General features: G+C 44.7%; 1 protein-coding gene across 2 annotated transcripts; it reads left to right on the forward strand.

The window, feature by feature from the left end:
• The first annotated feature begins 2,316 nt into the window (after nucleotides 1-2,316).
• Nucleotides 2,317-17,461, forward strand: LOC123105060 (ABC transporter B family member 25). 2 transcript variants are annotated; one of them, XM_044527039.1, is made up of 35 exons: nucleotides 2,317-3,135; nucleotides 3,244-3,332; nucleotides 4,894-5,001; nucleotides 5,118-5,225; nucleotides 5,441-5,531; nucleotides 5,645-5,697; nucleotides 6,190-6,252; nucleotides 6,754-6,798; nucleotides 6,910-6,945; nucleotides 7,337-7,392; nucleotides 8,014-8,095; nucleotides 8,201-8,314; nucleotides 8,392-8,488; nucleotides 8,618-8,768; nucleotides 8,889-9,117; nucleotides 9,240-9,440; nucleotides 9,532-9,617; nucleotides 9,727-9,819; nucleotides 10,921-10,996; nucleotides 11,774-11,821; nucleotides 11,974-12,009; nucleotides 12,102-12,176; nucleotides 12,776-12,900; nucleotides 13,156-13,255; nucleotides 13,356-13,527; nucleotides 13,867-13,985; nucleotides 14,173-14,283; nucleotides 14,355-14,499; nucleotides 14,679-14,811; nucleotides 14,946-15,021; nucleotides 15,660-15,725; nucleotides 15,843-15,950; nucleotides 16,472-16,579; nucleotides 16,650-16,847; nucleotides 16,948-17,461. In XM_044527039.1, the coding sequence occupies exons 1-35, from the start codon at nucleotides 2,367-2,369 to the stop codon at nucleotides 17,194-17,196; spliced, it is 4,416 nt and encodes a 1,471-aa protein (XP_044382974.1). In that variant the 5' UTR covers nucleotides 2,317-2,366; the 3' UTR covers nucleotides 17,197-17,461. The 2 variants fall into 2 exon arrangements, with proteins under 2 accessions (XP_044382974.1, XP_044382973.1); XM_044527038.1 differs by lacking the exons at nucleotides 2,317-3,135; nucleotides 3,244-3,332; nucleotides 4,894-5,001; ... (14 more) ...; nucleotides 9,727-9,819; nucleotides 10,921-10,996 and adding an exon at nucleotides 11,418-11,638.
• Nucleotides 17,462-19,104: the final 1,643 nt, after the last annotated feature.

Raw genomic sequence — 19,104 nt, forward strand, 5'->3', positions numbered from 1 at the left:
GCATATTTTTTCTAGCATTAGTATTTGCTATGAACGAATTATATATCATCTAATTACCCTTACTAACAAGACTTTCAGTCGGAATTTTTACTAAGAGTGATTTCATCTAGTTTGTCATCGAGGGGAGGGAACTTGATGTCTCAAATGTGAGTGACGTTGCCTTGCCAATCCTTCTTAAAATTTGCAAGAAAAGACTGCAAATCCTCCTCTCGCTGCTTCTTGAGCACCTGATAACCCTCCTCGCGTTGCTTCTTGTGTGCTTCGTAGGCTTGGCGATGTTCCTCTGATAGTTCATCAAGACCGGGCGATGTCAACTTCTAAGGACTTGGGGAAATATGACATGGTTGATGGTGATTCTTGATCTTCCTCCCCATCAAAGTTGCCAAAAAGTGTGTTTGCACACAAACACGTCACCGTGTACCTCCGTCATCGAGAGCGGTATCCAGGACACATCGCCAAAGGAGCCTCACCGGGAGCGCGCTACGCAAGACACATCGACAAGAAATTTTGCAGACCCAAAACCCCAAACGGCCGGGAGGGACCCTGCCAGGGAGTGCGATGGCTATGGGCTGCCCTAGAGCCTAGAGCCTCGAGGATCGTTGCTCTTCAATACAGAGAACGAACGAAGAATGAGAAAGAAAGAACAATGGATAGATGTAAGGGTAAAAAGTAGTAGATGCGTTGCGATTGTGTGTTGTTATTCTTTTTTACGGGATAAACTTCCGATCTATTCATCTTCAATCATGGTAGTATAACGAACACTAGAAATAATAAAAATTACATCCAGATCCGTAGACCACCTAGCGACGACTACAAGCACTGAAGCGAGCCGAAGGTGTGCCGCTGTCATCGCCACTCCCTCGCCGAAGCCGGGCAAACCTTGTTGTAGTAGATAGTCGGGAAGTCGTCGTGCTAAGGTCTCATAGAACCAACACACCAGAACAACAACCGCCGCCGATGAAGAGTGTAGATAAGAAGGATCCAACCTAAAGACACATGAACAAAGACGAACGACGAACATATCCGAGCAGATCCACCAAAGACAGATCCAGCGGAGACACACCTCCACACGCCCACCGACGATGCTAGAGGCATCACCGGAACATGGGCTAGACTGGGAGACCTTTATTTCATCTTCAGGGAGCCGCCACCGTCTCGCCTTCCTAAGTAGGACACACACCCTAACAAACCTCGAAAAAAGATGTAAAAATGGAGCTCTCCCACCGACAAGGGTCGGGATCTACTATGTCCCCATGGCCCAAAGGCCACGGGAGACGAGGCGGACCGACACCGGCGCTGGCGGGAGGCAAAGGAACCCTAACTTTTTAGGTAGGCGTCGGCTGGCTAGGTCGTCAGGATCTCTTGTGTCTTTTCGACTGTGTGTTGTTATTCAATCGACCGCCACCAGTTATCTATATATGAGGCGATTGGATTTCCAGTACAAGAACAATACTCAAACCCCATCCAAATCTTCAATTTCTAGCCTAACTCGGATTCGTAGGACCGAAACTTCCAGTTCACCCTGGAATTTCTGAGCTCAACATGTATGAAGTAGCTCTCTTGCATTGGTCTTGCAGGTTGCATATGACCTCAGATGAGATGGTCCCAAAATAAAAAAATCATCTTGGAAAAATGAATTCTTATGTTGAACAATTTTCCATCAAAGGCCGTCTTGAGGATAAATTTGAACCCGCGAATCTGTAAAAAATATTGGAACTCCAGTTTTCTGCGCACAGATTGTGCAAACTCTCCCGAAACCTAGCCCTTAGTTTTGCCCAAAACTTTCAACCTCAAATATGTATAAAGCAGCTTCCTTAACTGCCCGTACAAGTCACATACAACCTCAGATCGAGATGACCCCAAAAGTAAACTTGTTCAACTCTTCAAGGTGAACAATTCTCCTGTTGTACACTTCTCCATCGGATTTCATCTTGGGGAAGAACCTTGGACCACAAAATCATTAAAAGATATTTCGGGGCAAACTTCGGCAACACTGTTTTGACTCTCGAGATTGTATACAAGCTCGGATGAAGACGACCCAAACATCAAAGTTGTTCAGTTCGATGGAGATTTCTTATATTGAATACTTTTCATTTGAGGCTGTCTAATGTCAACAAACCGGTTCATGTCACGGTAGACATGGGGGCGCCATAAATAGGGATTGTCTTGGGTGTGATGACTCGGGGAAGACAGCCGGGTCACAAAAAAAAGAGAGGAGAAGACAGGCCTGTGTACTGGGCCTAATGTGGTGACCCACTCAAGCTCGGCCCATGCTGCCAGATTCGAGTGAACTGGCTCCAACTAAGCTGATTCCCCATTCCCCGACGAGCGAGCACCTTCCCCGTCCTCCGCCCCACCTCCCTCCCATGGCCTTCTCCCCGCGCTCGCCGTGGTCGCGCTCCAAAAAGCCCGACATCTACTCCACCGTTGTGGTCCACGACGACGAGGACGACGCCCGCGGCGGCGGCGCCGCCCGCGCGGAGGATGACGACGACGACGACCCCTCCGCGCTGCCCCCGCTCCTCCAGCGCCTCCCCAAGGACTTCGGCGGCGCGTCCTTCGACGACGACGACGACCCTTACTCCTCGGACCTCGACGACGCCTCGCTCTCCGCCACCGTCGTCATCAAGCGCGGCGCCCCCGCCTCCACATCGTCCTCCTCCCGATCCCCGTTCCTGGATCTGCGCCGCTCCAGCCCCCGCGCCGCCGAGGCCGACCCGTTCTCCACCTTCGTCGTCCACGGCACCGCGCGCTCCGGCGGCGCCTCCAGCCCCCGCGAGTCCGTCTCCGGCACGTTTATACGCCACTCGGGTGGCCCCCCCAGCCCCCGCGAGTCCGTCTCCGGCACATTCATCCGCCACACCCGTGGCTCCTCCAGCCCCCACGAGTCGTTCTCCGGCACGTTCATTCACCACACCAGCAGCGCCTCCAGTCCACGCGACTCCGCCTCCGGTGCCGGTGCTGGGTTTGGGTCCTCATTCATAACTCCTTCGTCCGGGCAGGCGGAGGAGGACCGGCAGCCATCACTTCTGATGCAGCAGCAGCAATCAAGGCGGAAGGCATCAATGAGCTCTCTCCCAGATAGCGTTACTAGGGAGGATCCTTCAACCAAGTATGAGCTGCTCCATGAGCTCGGTGCGCCTCTTGTTCTGAAATTAATATCCCCTTTTCTGTATGCACAATAATGCTTCCACATACTTTTTGATGTATTTGCATAACAAACAATTCAATTGGGCAATGCAGGGAAAGGTTCATATGGTGCAGTGTACAAGGCGAGGGATCTCAGAACCCAGGAGCTTGTAGCTGTCAAGATCATCTCCTTAACAGAAGGGGTTGGTTTCTTTGTCAATACTCCCTCCGTCCGAAAATACTTGTCATCAAAATGGATAAAAGTGGATGTATCTAGAACTAAAATACGTCTAGATACATCTCCGTTTATCCATTTTGATGACAAGTATTTCCGGACGGAGGGAGTACTAATCTGTTAAGGTTGCAATGATCATCATTATCAGTTAGCAAGCATGTCCAGCTGACATCACCATATGTCCAATTATTACTTATATGAAATGAAAAGCTCAAATCAAACATGCTGTCTAATCCTTTGAAGACGAGTAGACAAAAAAGGCATGCTTATATACACCACATCTCTTCTCAAATGTTATCTGTTGTTAGATTGCAATCCCGGGCCTGAATACTCATCCATGTAACATATATATCTAACCACAAACATCCAGAACTTTCTAGAATGAAATTGTAGAAGATTACATTTGTAATCAATCTGTCCTTGTTACTTTGATGAATGTTGTAGGATGGCACTGGAGTATGACAAGGATGGGAAAACCTAGACCTTTCATCAGCTCTTTGACACACCAAAACATGACAGAACTTCACTCAGCCATCTTGTCAAAGCTTTCAATAAGACACTCATCATAGTTGATAATTTCAAAAGACTTTGGATTTAGTGTTAGGCAATCCCACAATAGGAATGGTAATTGGCATTACCAAAAATGCATGGTACATCTTTAGTGTTGAATCCTTATTAAATCACTGTATTAATTGAAAACAACATTTTTTGTATTTGCTTATGCCACATATTATCTTGTTAATCTATGTGTATAAAATAGTATTTTAAGTATTAGCACAGCAACAAACTGCCGAGGATGGGAACACAAACATTTTTAACAGACAAAGTTTTATAGTATTTGCTTTTACAATGTTTCCACTTTCGCCCAGTCTCTACAAAAATAAACCCCGTCCCACCCCACTTACATATTTGACGTGAACATACAATCGATCATTTAATTCACATGATTGAGATTTCGGAAATGCTAATGAAGTTACCCTGTGAAGCGGTCACACGTCGTTAGCATCCAAATTACGAACCGTTGTCACCATTACATTTATCATCGCGAGTTCTTTAAAACTAGACCCATTTGGATATGTTTGAATGAAAATTTTCCCTATGGCATTTTTCTAGCGGATCTAATTCCTTAAGGTGCCATGATTATGCACAGAAGGAACCATGGGTCAGCACAACATCACTACTTAACCTTGCTCCTCTTTCATTATCAATTATAAAAATAGACGCAGAAGGCGCCATGGCTTGATGCTGCTGGTAGCAGGCGCTACACCGAATGTTGGCTTGAATTAAAAATACAAGGGAAAAGACCAAGAAGCCAGGAAAATGAAAGAACACCAGCAAACCTGAAAAATGGAAGAGAACAACAAACCTGTAAAACCAGAGGCGGGTGTGGGGCTTCCCTCCTTGGGGCACATATAGTGCGGGGAGCGAGCCCACGCAGTCACTCCGCTCCTTAGTCACTTGCTTGAAAGTTTACATTCTCATAAAAATGGAAGGCGTTTATTTTCTGAGCCTTCATTGTTTGTCATCAGGAAGAAGGATATGAAGATATACGGGGAGAAATTGAGATGCTACAGCAGTGCAGCCATCCAAATGTTGTCCGCTACTTTGGGAGTTATCAAGGAGAAGAATACCTTTGGGTATACTCCAATATCCTTTTTTTATTAACGTTGCATAATAAATGTAGTATTCTATTTTGGCAATATGTCTCTAGTCAACTCATTAAACTGTGATTGACGTGAGCTTCTACATGCAGATAGTTATGGAGTATTGTGGTGGTGGAAGTGTTGCTGACTTGATAGGCATTACAGAAGAGCCTCTTGACGAACCGCAAATAGCTTATATATGTCGAGAAACATTAAAGGTTTCTATTTTTCTTCTAACACACATGCACACAGTCTTAAATTGCTACTTATATTGTACTACATGTTTGCGTTGCCAGTTTTTTTTTATAATACCTAATTAGGCCAGAACTAGGAAGCATGCTACAGTTAGCTTCTAGAGAGATAGAAAACCTCAGCTGCCCTGTGGTGTTTATCTTCAGATGTTTTACTTTTACTTGCATATTTTCTGCTGTAGGGTCTTGCTTACTTGCACACAATTTTCAAAGTTCATAGAGATATTAAGGGTGGCAATATTCTACTGACTGAGCAAGGCGAGGTGAAGTTGGGTAAGTACAGTTGTTACCTGGTATGCTTTAATTTCACTTACTAAAGTAATTATTTGTATATGCTTTTGCTTGTGAATTCGGCATGGCATCTTACTGGATGATGTTTGGAACAGGCGATTTTGGTGTTGCTGCCCAACTAACAAGAACCATGTCAAAGCGCAACACGGTATTATTTCCAAACATGTTTGTTGTTGCTATTTCATACTCCCTCCGTTCACGACGAGTAATTTGGAACGGAGGGAGTATATAATTAAGAGAGATAGAAGTCATTCATCATACTTGACCATAAGAATCCCCATATTTTCATTGTTATTGATTAATATGGTAAATTGATGGGAAGTTTGACCGAAAGTTTCTGTTTGACAAGTATTACGTGTATCTGTTTCTATTTGGTACTGCCTATGTTGGCATATGCCAGCTTGCTTGTCACTGTTGCTAACATAGTAATCTAGTTCGCATAAACAAATATCTGAAAAAGGTGTCCAAGTTGATGGCAAAATAACTCTCTTAGCACAGAGCATCGTTTTACTAACTAAACTTAGCCTGGAATGTCATATCCAGACAAAAACTTTGTTGTGTCATTATCCTTGAAGCACAAGTTTGTATTGGCAATCATGATAACTTTCATAATCTGGTGCATCATGTTTATGTCTTTCAGTTCATCGGTACTCCACACTGGATGGCACCAGAGGTCATTCAAGAAAGTCGTTATGATGGGAAGGTTACATCTCCCTCCCTCCCTCCTTCCTCCCTGTCTCAAAGCAATATTTCTGGTGCGGTAAGCACCAAGCACATCCCTGCGTATAACTAAACTAGCAATGCTAGATTAAAGCAATATCTATGGATTTTGCGCTAAGGCTATTCTGCATAATTATTACTGAATAGGAATTTTTAAAGTTTGATATCATTTTACCCTGCAAAAAATAGAACTTTGACATCATTTTAGTGTAAAAAAATTGTTGAACTAAAGCTAAATCTGTAGCTCTGTTGGCATAGAGGGTACTCAGTATCAAGTATTCTGTATTTGAATAAAAAGCTAAAGAACCCCTATCCAAACATGCAAGTCTTCTCTTTTGTTCATCTCTTGGTAGTTGCTGAAGTAACGATTTTCTGACCTGACAGTGCTACAAAAGACACAAATTTATAGCTTTGAGAAAACATCTGACAGTTGGATTTTCTGTGCAACTTATCTTCCTGATATGTCAGTGTTATCTATTTCCAGGTAGATGTTTGGGCTCTTGGTGTGTCTGCAATAGAGATGGCAGAGGTAGAAAATGTTCTTTGGTTCTTCCTTTTGTAACTGTACAGTAATGTTTTTATTCCCTTTTTTGTGACGCATCTATCAGTTAACATTTTCTTTTGGTGTCTCTGACTGTAGGGCATGCCACCGAGATCCACTGTGCATCCAATGAGAGTAAGTGCATGGCTTCTTGATTCCATTTACTATTTAGTATCTCTAGTTTATGCGCATGTAGCTGAATGAAGCTACTTTACCTTTGATACACTGTACCTTGAATCCCTTTACATTTTCGCCCATCTTGGTTTCTGAACTAGGTTTTCCTGGTAGCAGTTTTTTTCATATATATTTTCTTCAATCACGCTCTGTGCATTGTTTTTCTCCCTTGACCTAGTTTGTAGTAGATCACCAACGTGGATATATTTTTGATATTGTTGTTGATTCCTGATGTGTCTGCTTCTGCACTTTATTTAGTTAATATCAGATGTAGCTGCCTTTATTGGTGTGTATGTGTGCCATCCTCACTTGGCTTGGTCCATTAGCTAATTGTGTCCCTGTCCCCCTTCAGGTGATCTTCATGATATCTAGTGAACCTGCACCGATGCTGGAGGATAAGGAGAAGTGGTGAGTGGCTTCTAATACACCTTGCAATTTTTCGACTTCTCTGAGTAACGGAAAACTAAACTGGATCGCTTGTAAGAAAATCAATTGTTGATTATCTCAGGCATAGGCTTTAGGTCCAGGTTTCCTTTAATCTACCAAGTAATTCCGAGAACGTCATCTGAGATTCATACTACTTTTGTTTGTAAACAAAGTATTCCATGTTTTTGTTGGGAGATGTTGACATGGCTAGTTTTTGGCTAATCCCTAGATGAGGTGTAGCTAGTTCTTGTTCATTTATTCCTCTCAGATTATCACTCTTCGAATGTGGAAAAGGTGGCAATGGCATATTTTAGCCCTGACCTATTAAGATCTCGTGGGTTTTCGAACACGAAGTCTCAAACATATGTCAGATTGTTAACAAGCTTAGAGCATGAAGAAATTATAGATTTATTCTAAAAGAGGGAGTCACAATGCTATTTTCTTTAGTTTAGTTTATTGTTTGCCAATCCACCACTTCCTGCTAATACTGATCTATTAAGTGGTGTCATTTAGTCCAGCCACACCGAAAGTTTGAGTTTAATCCAATGAAGCACTCGAGTTTTAAACACCGGTTGATCTAAGCTCTTGTATCCAACCCTCCAGGTCTCTTCTCTTTCATGATTTTATTGCCAAGTGCCTAACTAAGGATGCAAGACTCCGGCCTCCTGCAATTGAGATGCTGAAGGTACTTCTTTAGTGCTCAGGGATAACTTTGTGAGGCATCTTTATGAACTTTTATTTCTATATTTATTTATTTGTGTTGTTCTCATTTTTTAAAATTGTCCCGCAGCACAAATTTATTGAGAAGTGCAACACTGGAGCTTCAAAAATGTTGGCAAAGATCAAGGAAGCAAAAATCATCAGAGAAACAGCTGTGCAAAACCAGCTGCCTGACTCTGACGATGTAAAACAATCTGTTCTATTGTTATGTGTATGTACGTTGGTTTGGTCATTATGATATTCTGACTTTGGTATCTACAGGCAATGGATGCAACTGTTCGAATTAATGAAGATTATGGAGAAACTGTTCCGACAAACTCTCAGTCAACTCATGAAACAAAAAATGATGGTTCGGGAGGTAATGATAACTGTGCAAGCATAGATCATGTTGTTTCTCAGATGGGATGCTTCAAAATATAGCTTTGTTTAGTATTTTGTTGTCTTGTGGCATGCACCTGAAACCATCATTTATTTTTCCTGCTTATAGGTGATTTTGGCACAATGATAGTCCATCCTGAAGATGGCGATGAAGCGGCCGAATCATCTATTTTCCCAAGAGCAGAGTTCATACCGGGCCTTGGTAGCATCAACTCTTTCACACATGATCCAAAGAGGGCTGAGCTTATTTCAAAATTTTGGTACGAGAAACAGAATTTTGTTTTCTGATGTACATTGGTCATACCTAGAAAGCAAAACAAAACAAAACAAGCAAAATCTATCTCTCGCCTGAAAGAATCTTATGTATGCTATTTTGATAGGGCGGAGAGCACAGCTGAAAGTGATGCCAGTAAAGAGCGGGACTTATATGGACTTCCTGACATCCAAGAACCCAAAACAATGCCACGTTCAACTGGAACAGTTAAGCATCACAAGGGTGTAGAAGGGACTGTGCTGCGCCATGATATCACTGCATCACCGGGTGTTGCTAGCACAATGAACAAATTAAGCAGCAGCCCAAGCCGTAAAGCATTTTCGGTTCAGGATAAGGTATACGCTTTGCGGTCAAATATTTTTCTATATGACTCTTTAGCACGCCAGATAATTGTTGTAATTGCATGCTTCCCCGTTTGACCCCACTCCTAAAAGTGTCAACAAAATTCGTTTTGTAGCTCTGGTCAATCTATGCGGCCGGAAACACAGTGCCTATTCCATTTCTTAAGGCTATTGACATTTCACCACTAGCTCTAGTATCGGATAGCGTAGCAGGCAATGGCCCTGCTGGTTCAAGTACAACTGATGCCTTGGAGGCAGTCAGGGAGCTTTTCAGTGGCGATGGGCAGGCAAAGAAAGGGCGCAAAGGGCAAAATGAGGTATGCTGTAGACTGTTGCGCTCATCAGTTGCAAAGCGACTCTATTTCTTATGCCCAGATGTGTGTCTGATACTGGATTTGATTGCGCTAGGCCCCTCTTCCTCCTGGTGTGCACGACAGATTGACGACAAGCCCTACATTGATGAACCTGGCCCAGGCTCTCGCTTACCATAAGACGTGAGTTGTTCGAACTGCTTTTTCTTTTGTTGGAGCCTTCCTTTATGTGATGACTGAAGGGACGATTCCATCATATGAAAATGCCTCTTTGGTTCTATAAATTCTGTAGGTGCTACGAGGACATGCCTCTGCAAGATTCACAGGCGACAGAGGAGCAGCAGACGATACAGAACCTTTGTGATACGCTTCGGACCATACTGAGGTTGTAGACGGATCCATGAGTGAAGGCTACAACTACATACATCTTTGGAAGGATTCGGCACGCAATGGGGCTGCACGGAGGCAAGGGCTGGCTGACATTGGCCTTAGTTTTTTCATGGCGGGCATTGCGATTCGGCTCAGCCTGGGGTCATGTGGGATCAAAAGCATGGTGCAGACTGCAGGTGGACGCTGATGGAGCGTATGACCAGTTTTCTGAATTTATAGACGCTGGGTGGGTGGAAGTTGGATGGAATTCTTTGTGTGGCGGAGATGGGAAATTTTGCCTTGTGTTTATAGCCTCTAGGTCTTTTTCAGCGGTCGGTGCATGTACAGATTGTGTAGCTAAGTTTTGGTTAGCAATTTTGTGGCGCAAATGGCGGTTGGAACTTGTATTTTCAGCATATGCAGTTGTTCTCCCCCCTCGAAATAAAGAGGACGAGTAATAATTAGTTGATCAGCCGTCCGTTTAGTGGAAGATAAACATTTACCACCTCTGTAAACTTTGATAAGACGTTTTAGTTTAGATCACTAAAACGTTTTATAAAAGTTTACAGAGGGAGTCGAATGAAAGGCACGGTTCGTGCTGTCATGCTGTATGACAGCTCCAGATGAGGGACGGTTCGAACTGTTTTCTCGTCTACTGGATCTTTGGCATGGTCCGTTGGCGCTTCTGACGGACGTGGAACACTTGCTGCCCGTCCTTGTCCTTTGTCCTTTGGTTAAGGTTTGGGTGTGGAGAGTGGACTCGAGAGACCAAGTTGGAGGCCGCGAAAGGCATGGTCCTTGCTGGCACGAGTGTGCCCATTGGTTATTGTGACGGACGACGTGGAAGAGCTGCTGCCCGTCACTGTCCTTTCTCTTGATTAAGGGAGAGGGTTCGGAATACTGGGCCGGGGGTGTAGACTAACAGTCCTTTGATGATGAGTTTTTTTTTTCGTTCTAGTTTATTGGTCCCTTTTGTATTTTGTGTCAAATTTTGACTAATGATTTAACTTAATACATGTCACAAAAAATTATATCATTTGATTCATATTTGAACATGGTTTTTAATGATTTTATTTTTCTATGACATGCATTAACATTTTATTAGTTAAATCTCTAGTCAAAATTTGACACAGTATAGAATGAGAACCAATAGGTGTAAGGAGGAGGAAGAGAAACTCCGGTTGGCGCACAAGGTCCACTTTCTTAAATCGAAAACGTAACCAAACCGGGCGAGAAAGTAAGCATGGTTCGATTCGATTCGATGGCGTCCGGTGCCGCATCCCGCCAAGGCGTGAATGAATGTGACGCTGTGGTCCAGTGCCGCATCCCACCAAACCAGCGAGCGAGCGAGCGACTGCCCCCTGCACACCATACCAGCGTGGAAGCCTGATTCGCCAAGCAAAGGCGGAGGGATCGTGGGATATTCCTACTCATGGGCACACCATACCAGCGTGGGTCGTGGGTCAGGGTCGCCAACCAATCGACCGCCGGAGTCCGGGCCGGGGCTGCCACGCGGGATCGCACACGTACGACGGGGGAACGCGACGCGAGGGGTCCCAGCCCGGCCGCGCTCGTCCCGAACCTTTTGTCCGCGCGTGACATGTGATGGACCACCCATCCTCCGTCCTCCGTCCACACAAAAAGAAAAGAAAAGCGCACCATCCATCCCCTCGCCCCCGCCCGGCTCACTAGGCGACTCCATCCCTCCCGTCCCATCCCCTCACCCGTTGGCCGACGAACCCCCCCAGCCCCAGGGGCGGCCGCCGGCGATGGTGAGGGAGATGCGCATCAACACCGCGCCCCGCGGCAACCGCGTCCCGCTCCTCAACAACGGGGTACGCACGCACGCAGCCGCCGCTCTCACTTCTCCCGCGGCCCCGCCCTTCCGTGTCTCTGTATTTCCCGTCCGTGTTTGGAATTAATTTTGTGGGCTAACCGACCCCGCCCGCGCCGGCGGCTTGGCTTTGCAGGAGACCTCCAGGATCCTCTCCGACCTCGAGGAGGGCAGCAACGTCCAGGTTCGCCGCCCCGCTGACTGACTCACTCCCCTGTCACACAGCACCCTCCCTGGTTTGGTTTGGTTTCTCCATGGACCAGAGCTCCAGCTACAACCATGGCTACTAATTCGTCTTTCCTTTTTCTCACGGTCTAATCGGAATCCTCTTCTCAGGCGGCCAACGTCGGCTTCTGCCGGGTCATCAAGTTGGTGAGCACCGTCTGATACTACTAGGTTTAAGACCGGGAAAGTTTCACTAGTATGCTTTGCTAAATGCACGGAAAAAAAAAATTGTTCTGCAGGCAAAGCATGACGCGGGGAAGCTCGTCTTCGCCACCGTCGCGCTGCTCGTCGCCTCTCTCAGTAACCTCCTCGTTGTAGGTACTCCTCACTTGTTATGATTGACAGAGGAGTTATTTGGTGCTGAATTGCATTCCCTGTTCTGCTGAAGCCTCACACAGTAGCTCAGGCTCTTATATGAGCCAGGGCTTTAATTTTGAACCGATTAATCTCGCTCCCACAACACAGCAGTCTTGGTTGAACTGAGATAAAGCCAAAACTGTAGCTACATGGAAACTATGGCAAAGAGAAATACAGTACTAGTAGTATGTAGCTATAACTATTGTTTCGGTAATCAGTTTTGACTCGTGGGTAGTACTCCATTGGTTCATGCGTGGCAGGATTACTAGTATTAAATAGCGGCCAGTACAGTGTGTTGGTTCTTGTGTGACATGATTAAATAGGAGTGGGGTGTGGCGAGTGCAATGCGTTGGTTCTTGTGTGACATGATTAAATAGGAGTGGGGTGTGGTGAGTGTGCGTTGGTTCTTGCGTGACATGATTAAATACTACTACGCACAGAGCAAGTTGTACTTGCACCTATAAAGAGCATCAATGTTGCACATGTTTCCTGTCTTCATGGATGGATCATCTTTTTTTAAAGCCTAATGGATGGATCATCTTCTGTTATCCTACAGCCCAAATACGGAGGCAAGATAATTGATATTGTGTCAAGAGATGTTCAGCGGCCAGAGGATAAGGCCCAAGCCCTGGCGGATGTGAACGGCACCATATTGTACATTGTGCTAATAGTTGTAACCGGGTACATATCTCTCTTGAAAACTTATTTTTGAGGATTATAGAGGGATATTCTGTTATACGACACTGCCACTACCATCTTTTATAAACAGTTTATGTTTGGTGGATCTAGGTAGGCTGCAATTTTAGTTGGTACTGATAACTACACCATCACTCTCTACTTACTTTCTCCTTGCAGAGAGGAATTCATGTTAATGTACTAAACCCAAGTAGCTATTTTTGCTTGAAATATTAGAAACCAACTCTGCCCCTGTTTCAGGTCAGTTTGCACAGCTCTCCGGGCATGGCTATTCAATTCTGCTAGTGAGAGAGTCGTTGCTCGACTTAGACAGGACTTGTTCAGTCATCTCGTAAACCAGGCAAGTGGCTTACTTCTCTATCCAAATAGCTTTGTTCTGGTCTTCCATATATCCGTGTTCTTATTATCAAGTCTGCACACATGTCTTGTGCCCCCCACAGGAAATAGCATTTTTTGACGTGACTAGAACAGGAGAGCTCTTAAGCAGGCTTTCTGAAGATACCCAAATTATAAAGAATGCCGCTACAACAAACCTTTCAGAAGCACTGCGTAATCTGACTACCACAGCTATTGGTCTTGGCTTTATGTTTTCAACTTCATGGAAGCTAACATGTAAGTACCAGTTCCACATCTTGTGCTCTACAGATTAAGAACTTTGTTGCATCTCATTTTGCTGACTGTGTGGCATCTACCTCTGCATCAATAAAATGAGACCAGGCTTGCATGTGTTGTGTCTTGTGAGTGTCCCCCACCTGTTGGTTCCGTTGGTTCTGACGGAAGTATAGTCTTCTGCACATTCCAGTAAAAGTTTGTGGTTCCCTAAATGGTTTAAAAAAGATGTTGTCCTGTGATAATTTTGCTTGTGTACATGCATTTTGAAAAATAAATAACTGCTTTAATTTAGTATTCCTCCATACTATCCTGTTAATCTCATTTACTATTCCTCCACAGTGTTGGCACTTGTAATTGTTCCAGTGATATCAGTTGCTGTGCGTAAATTTGGGCGTTTTCTTCGTGAGCTTTCACATCAGACACAAGCTGCGGCTGCTGTAGCTTCATCCATAGCTGAGGTTTGTATATCTGTTATTTTATTTGATGATGAGCATAGGAGAACTTTGGTGAAACCTTACTTTAATTACTGTAACGATTACAGAAAAAAGCAATCCAATACGCACGTTGAGTTTTCATTTCAACCATATGGTAGAATCCTTGATTTGTTGTATTTGGGCATTAACAATCATATCTTCTACCATCTAGGAATCTTTTGGTGCCATTCGCACAGTAAGAGCCTTTGCTCAAGAGCCTCATGAGATTTCACGATATGGCGGAAAAGTAAACGAGACACTGAAGCTTGGTCTCAAGCAAGCTGTGAGTACTGTAATGTTAATGTAAGAAAAATGGCACCATTTTGCATAATGACCTGACTGCATTTTTTGTAGAAAGTTGTTGGACTATTTTCTGGAGGGCTTAATGCTGCATCAACCCTGTCGGTTGTTGTTGTAGTTATTTATGGAGCTAACTTAACCATCAATGGTTACATGACAACTGGTTCTCTTACGTCATTCATCTTATACAGCCTTACAGGTAAGATTCAGCATTATCACTTTTGTTTTTACCGAACCCAGTATTCTACAGATACCACAACTGGAAATCTACAAGTCAGTTATAACAATCATGTTTATAAGGGGCACTTCTGTTTTAATTGTCATGGTTATGTGTATGCTGACTTTTCTGAACAATTCATCCCTCTCTTGAGTATGCAGTTGGCTCGTCAGTCTCTGCCTTGTCAGGACTATACACAACTGTAATGAAAGCATCAGGGGCAAGCCGTAGAGTTTTTCAACTACTTGATCGTGTTTCCTCAATGACAAACACTGGGGATAAATGTCCAAAAATGTGAGTTTCATTGTCTATCAGCTTTCTTGATTGATTATACCTGTGCATTATGCAATACACATTTTCTTTCATTTTACTGTGAATTTCATAGTGTATTAGCTTTTTTGGTTGATTTGCATGTTCTCCCATTTCAGCGAAAATGAGGGGGAAGTTGAGCTGGACGATGTCTGGTTTGCATATCCTTCTCGTCCTTCTCATATGATTCTTAAGGTAAATGTTTTCAGATTGCATTTCTGTGCAACCTACATGATAAATTTAAATTTGGCGTACTCTAGCATGGTGTTGTCTTTTCCTCCTTGTTTATGTGCAGTGTACACGCAAAGAGAAAGTTAGGTGTAACTTGCATGCTTATCTTTTGTGCTCTTATGAATTTGCACTGCGTTCGGGATAACTTGGCTCACTTTCTGAAACTTGGATACTTAGTGGTTTGTTTTACTGTTAGAAACGGAAGAATATGCTGATACAGTAACCTACATGATCTTAGTGATTTTTTTGTACTGTTAGAAACGGAAGAATATGCTGATACAGTAACCTACATGATGGCAACACGTTGCCAGCATTACTCCCAATGGTGGATTAGTCAATTATTCTTGTAGTTCCATTGTGTATAAGAAAAGTGAGCATACTTTGACTTGGCATATATAGGAGTTTTCTCTAAATTATATATGAGTGTTATGATTATTTTAGTGATAAAGTAGTTACGATGTGTTGCAAACTGTAAAATATGACTACTTTTAATAGGAAGAGAGGTAAAAAATCAGTTACAAGCTTTCTTGAGGGCATAGAGTACAATTTCAACTAGCATGCGTGATGCATTAAGTTTATATTTTGTGTCATCAATATTTCAGGGAATCACATTGAAGCTAGCACCAGGTTCAAAGGTTGCACTTGTTGGGCCGAGTGGTGGTGGAAAAGTAAGCCTAGTTTTGTCGTATGCTATAATTAGTTCACATGCTTGGTGTTACACTATGAAATTGTTTCTCACTTGTGACTCTCAATCATAACCTTCGGGTTTTTACACGCTCCTGCAGACTACAATAGCAAATTTGATTGAAAGGTTTTATGACCCTCTAAAGGGAAGGATCTTGCTAAATGGAGTGCCTTTGGTAGAAATTTCACATCAGTATCTCCACCAAAAGGTATGGTGTCCAACTGTTTTTGTCCGTAACAGGATTGATATGATGCTGTGGAAATTAGGACATTATCTAAGCTATGCTGCTTATTTAAGGTTCCAAGTCCTAGTAGCCGGTGCCATCACCGGACATTGTCCTGATTCCTGAATTGGTTGATATTAGTCCGATTCTGTAAACTGTGCCAGTTAGCAGGTTCACCAATAGTCTAGTCACTAGAGTCATGTAATTCAGAACCTTTTGGGGACAAAAAAATAGTATGAAGTATGAACCAAAAAGTTCCAGCATCCCAGAAATACTCTGCTTACATCAGTAATGGACATTAAATTATGCTAGTTGGTAATTTCAGTATTTTGGTAGTGTCTGGTGAGTGTCACTGGCCATTCAAGACTCAACTTGTGAACCCCTGAGATTACTTATGCATCTGACAAGCACAACTAGGAGCGCATGATTGACATGGTTCATGGCTATACTTGTATATTTGGCTTCAATTTTTTTAAATGTTTATTTTCTCAACCAAATGATTTCAGGTAAGCATAGTTAGCCAGGAGCCTACACTCTTTAACTGCTCCATTGAAGAGAATATTGCATATGGATTGGAGGGCAAAGCTAGCTCTGCTGACGTTGAAAATGCAGCCGTAAGTATCTGAATTTAGGAACACTAAGCGTACCTCTAGATTGCAGGATCTGACTAACTTCTCGATGCAGAAAATGGCAAACGCGCATGACTTCATATGCAGTTTCCCAGACCAATACAAGACTGTCGTGGGAGAGCGAGGCATCAGGTTATCTGGCGGGCAGAAGCAGAGGGTCGCCATTGCAAGAGCTTTGCTTATGAACCCACGAGTGCTTCTCTTAGATGAAGCTACCAGCGCTCTGGACGCCGAAAGCGAGTACCTTGTTCAGGTACCGCAACCACTCGACTGCTACCAACATCTGTACTGCCCCGAAGGGAAACAAACAATTCTCTTGCTGCAATAAAATTTATGTTATCTATATGCCACAGGATGCAATGGACTCGTTGATGAAAGGGAGGACCGTTCTTGTGATAGCTCATCGGCTCTCCACCGTGAAGAGCGCCGACACGGTTGCCGTCATCTCCGAGGGCCAGATTGTGGAGAGAGGCACACACGACGAACTCCTCGAGCGCGACGGCATCTACACGGCCCTGGTGAAGAGGCAGCTGCAGTTGCCCAAGTTTGAAGGGACCGCCAACGGGACAGCAGAAATAGAACCCAGCAGTAATGGCCAATAGTGTTGCCTTGCTTGATGATATCTCTCCTCTTCGGTTAGGCAGACACCACGTGGACGCCCATTCTGATGGACGTATTCCACTCTCGATAACGCCAACACGCTGGAATGTCACACGCTGTAGCTCTCCTACACCTTGTCTCACATGTGCGGCTGTATGTGAGTGCACTGTAAAAGGATATACTCCCGAAATTGTCATCGATTATTTCTGTAAGATACAGTTAAGAAAAATTGCAGCGCCAAAACTACGGTGATATGTATTTTCAGTAGACCTGGGGTCCCAAAATCGAAATGACCATCCAAGGGGAAAATCCCAGCAAAAATTGTTGAAAAATACTCTTTTAGTTCATCACTCAAAGAATCATAAAATTATTAAGAGCATCTCCCCCCCCCCCCTCCTTTTATCGCCGGCGCCGAAAAATCGGCCCAATCGCGTCTCTAGGAGTTCATTTTTCGCCGGTTAGGGCTGAATTTAGCGCCGGCGGACCGAGGTTGAATCCGGCGTGCTGGAGGGCGCCGGCGAAACGGTTTTGGCGCCCTCTAGAAGCCCATTTTTCGCCGGTTAGGGCCGAATTTAGCGCCGGCGGACTCAGGTCGAACCCGGCGTGCTGGGGGCGTCGGGGGAAACAGTTTTTGCGCGAAAGCCAAGCGGGCCCGCCGACTCAGCGACCGGGCGTGCTCGTCGTCCTCACCGCCTCGGTTTCCCGCAGTGAATCATGCCAAGGCTGCCGCGCCGGTCAGCCTTCCATTAATGCCTCACGGGCGGTGCAGTGAAGGCACGGCGACGCGCGTCTCGCCTGCTCCCGCCACGCGTACGCACGCATGCCGCCCGCTCGCCGCCTCCCGCCGCTATAAAAGCCAGCCCCTCCTTCGCCAGTGAGCGCACACCCTCCATGGCCACAGAACTGTAACACCCTCGATGCGGCTATATCTCCCACGTGTTGAAGCACGACTTAGAGGCATAACCGCATTGAAAGCAATGTCGCAAGTGAGGTAATCTTCACACAACTCATGTAATACATAAGGGAAAAAGATAAATAGTTGGCTTACAATCGCCACTTCACACAATACATGAATAAAGCATTACATCATCCAGGTACAATCAAGGTCCGATTACGGAACCAAAATAAAAAAAGAATCCCAAAAGCGACAAGGTCCCTGATCGACCCCAACTGGGCTCCACTACTGATCAACTAGAACGAAACAACACAAAGGGCAAGATCTTCATCGAGCTCCTCCTTGAGCTTGGTTGCGTCATCTGCACGGTTCAACGGCACCTGCAAGCTGGTTTTGAAGTAACTGTGAGCCACGGTGACTCAGCAATCTCGCACCCTCGCGATCAAGACTATTTAAGCTTATGGGTAAGGTAAAGGTATGAGGTGGAGCTGCAGCAAGCGGCTAGCATATATGGTGGCTAACATACGCAAATGAGAGCGAGAAGAGAAGGCAAAGCACGGTCGAGAAACTATGATCAAGAAGTGATCCTAGAACAACCTACGTCAAACATAACTCCAACACCGTGTTCACTTCCCGGACTCCGCCGAGAAGAGACCATCACGGTTACACATGCGGTTGATGCATTTTAATTAAGGTCAACTTCAGGTTTTCCACAACCGGACGTTAACAAATTCCCATCTGCCCATAACCGTGGGCACGCCTTTCGAAAGTTCAAATCCCTGCAGGGGTGTCCCAACTTAGCCCATCACAAGCTCTCACGGTCAACGAAGGATATTCCTTATAGCGGGAAGACCCGACCAGACTCGAAATCCCGGTTACAAGACATCCTCGACAATGGTAAAACAAGTCCAGTAACACCGCCCGAATGTGTCGACAAATGCCGATAGGAGCTACACATATCTCGTTCTCAGGGCACACTCAGATTGTCTAAACTTTCGGTAGGCCAGCCCAAAGT

Source organism: Triticum aestivum, chromosome 5A (genome assembly GCF_018294505.1).
Source record: "Triticum aestivum cultivar Chinese Spring chromosome 5A, IWGSC CS RefSeq v2.1, whole genome shotgun sequence".
In the NCBI taxonomy this organism is placed as follows: domain Eukaryota; kingdom Viridiplantae; phylum Streptophyta; class Magnoliopsida; order Poales; family Poaceae; genus Triticum; species Triticum aestivum.

Excerpts from the sequence above, each read along its gene's own strand:
- LOC123105060 (XM_044527039.1), top strand. The coding sequence starts at position 2,367 with ATGGCCTTCTCCCCGCGCTCGCCGTGGTCGCGCTCCAAAAAGCCCGAC. Across the intron at positions 3,333-4,893 it reads TCATCTCCTTAACAGAAGGG|GAAGAAGGATATGAAGATAT; the intron begins GTTGGTTTCTTT and ends GTTTGTCATCAG. Across the intron at positions 16,848-16,947 it reads AAAGCGAGTACCTTGTTCAG|GATGCAATGGACTCGTTGAT; the intron begins GTACCGCAACCA and ends TATATGCCACAG.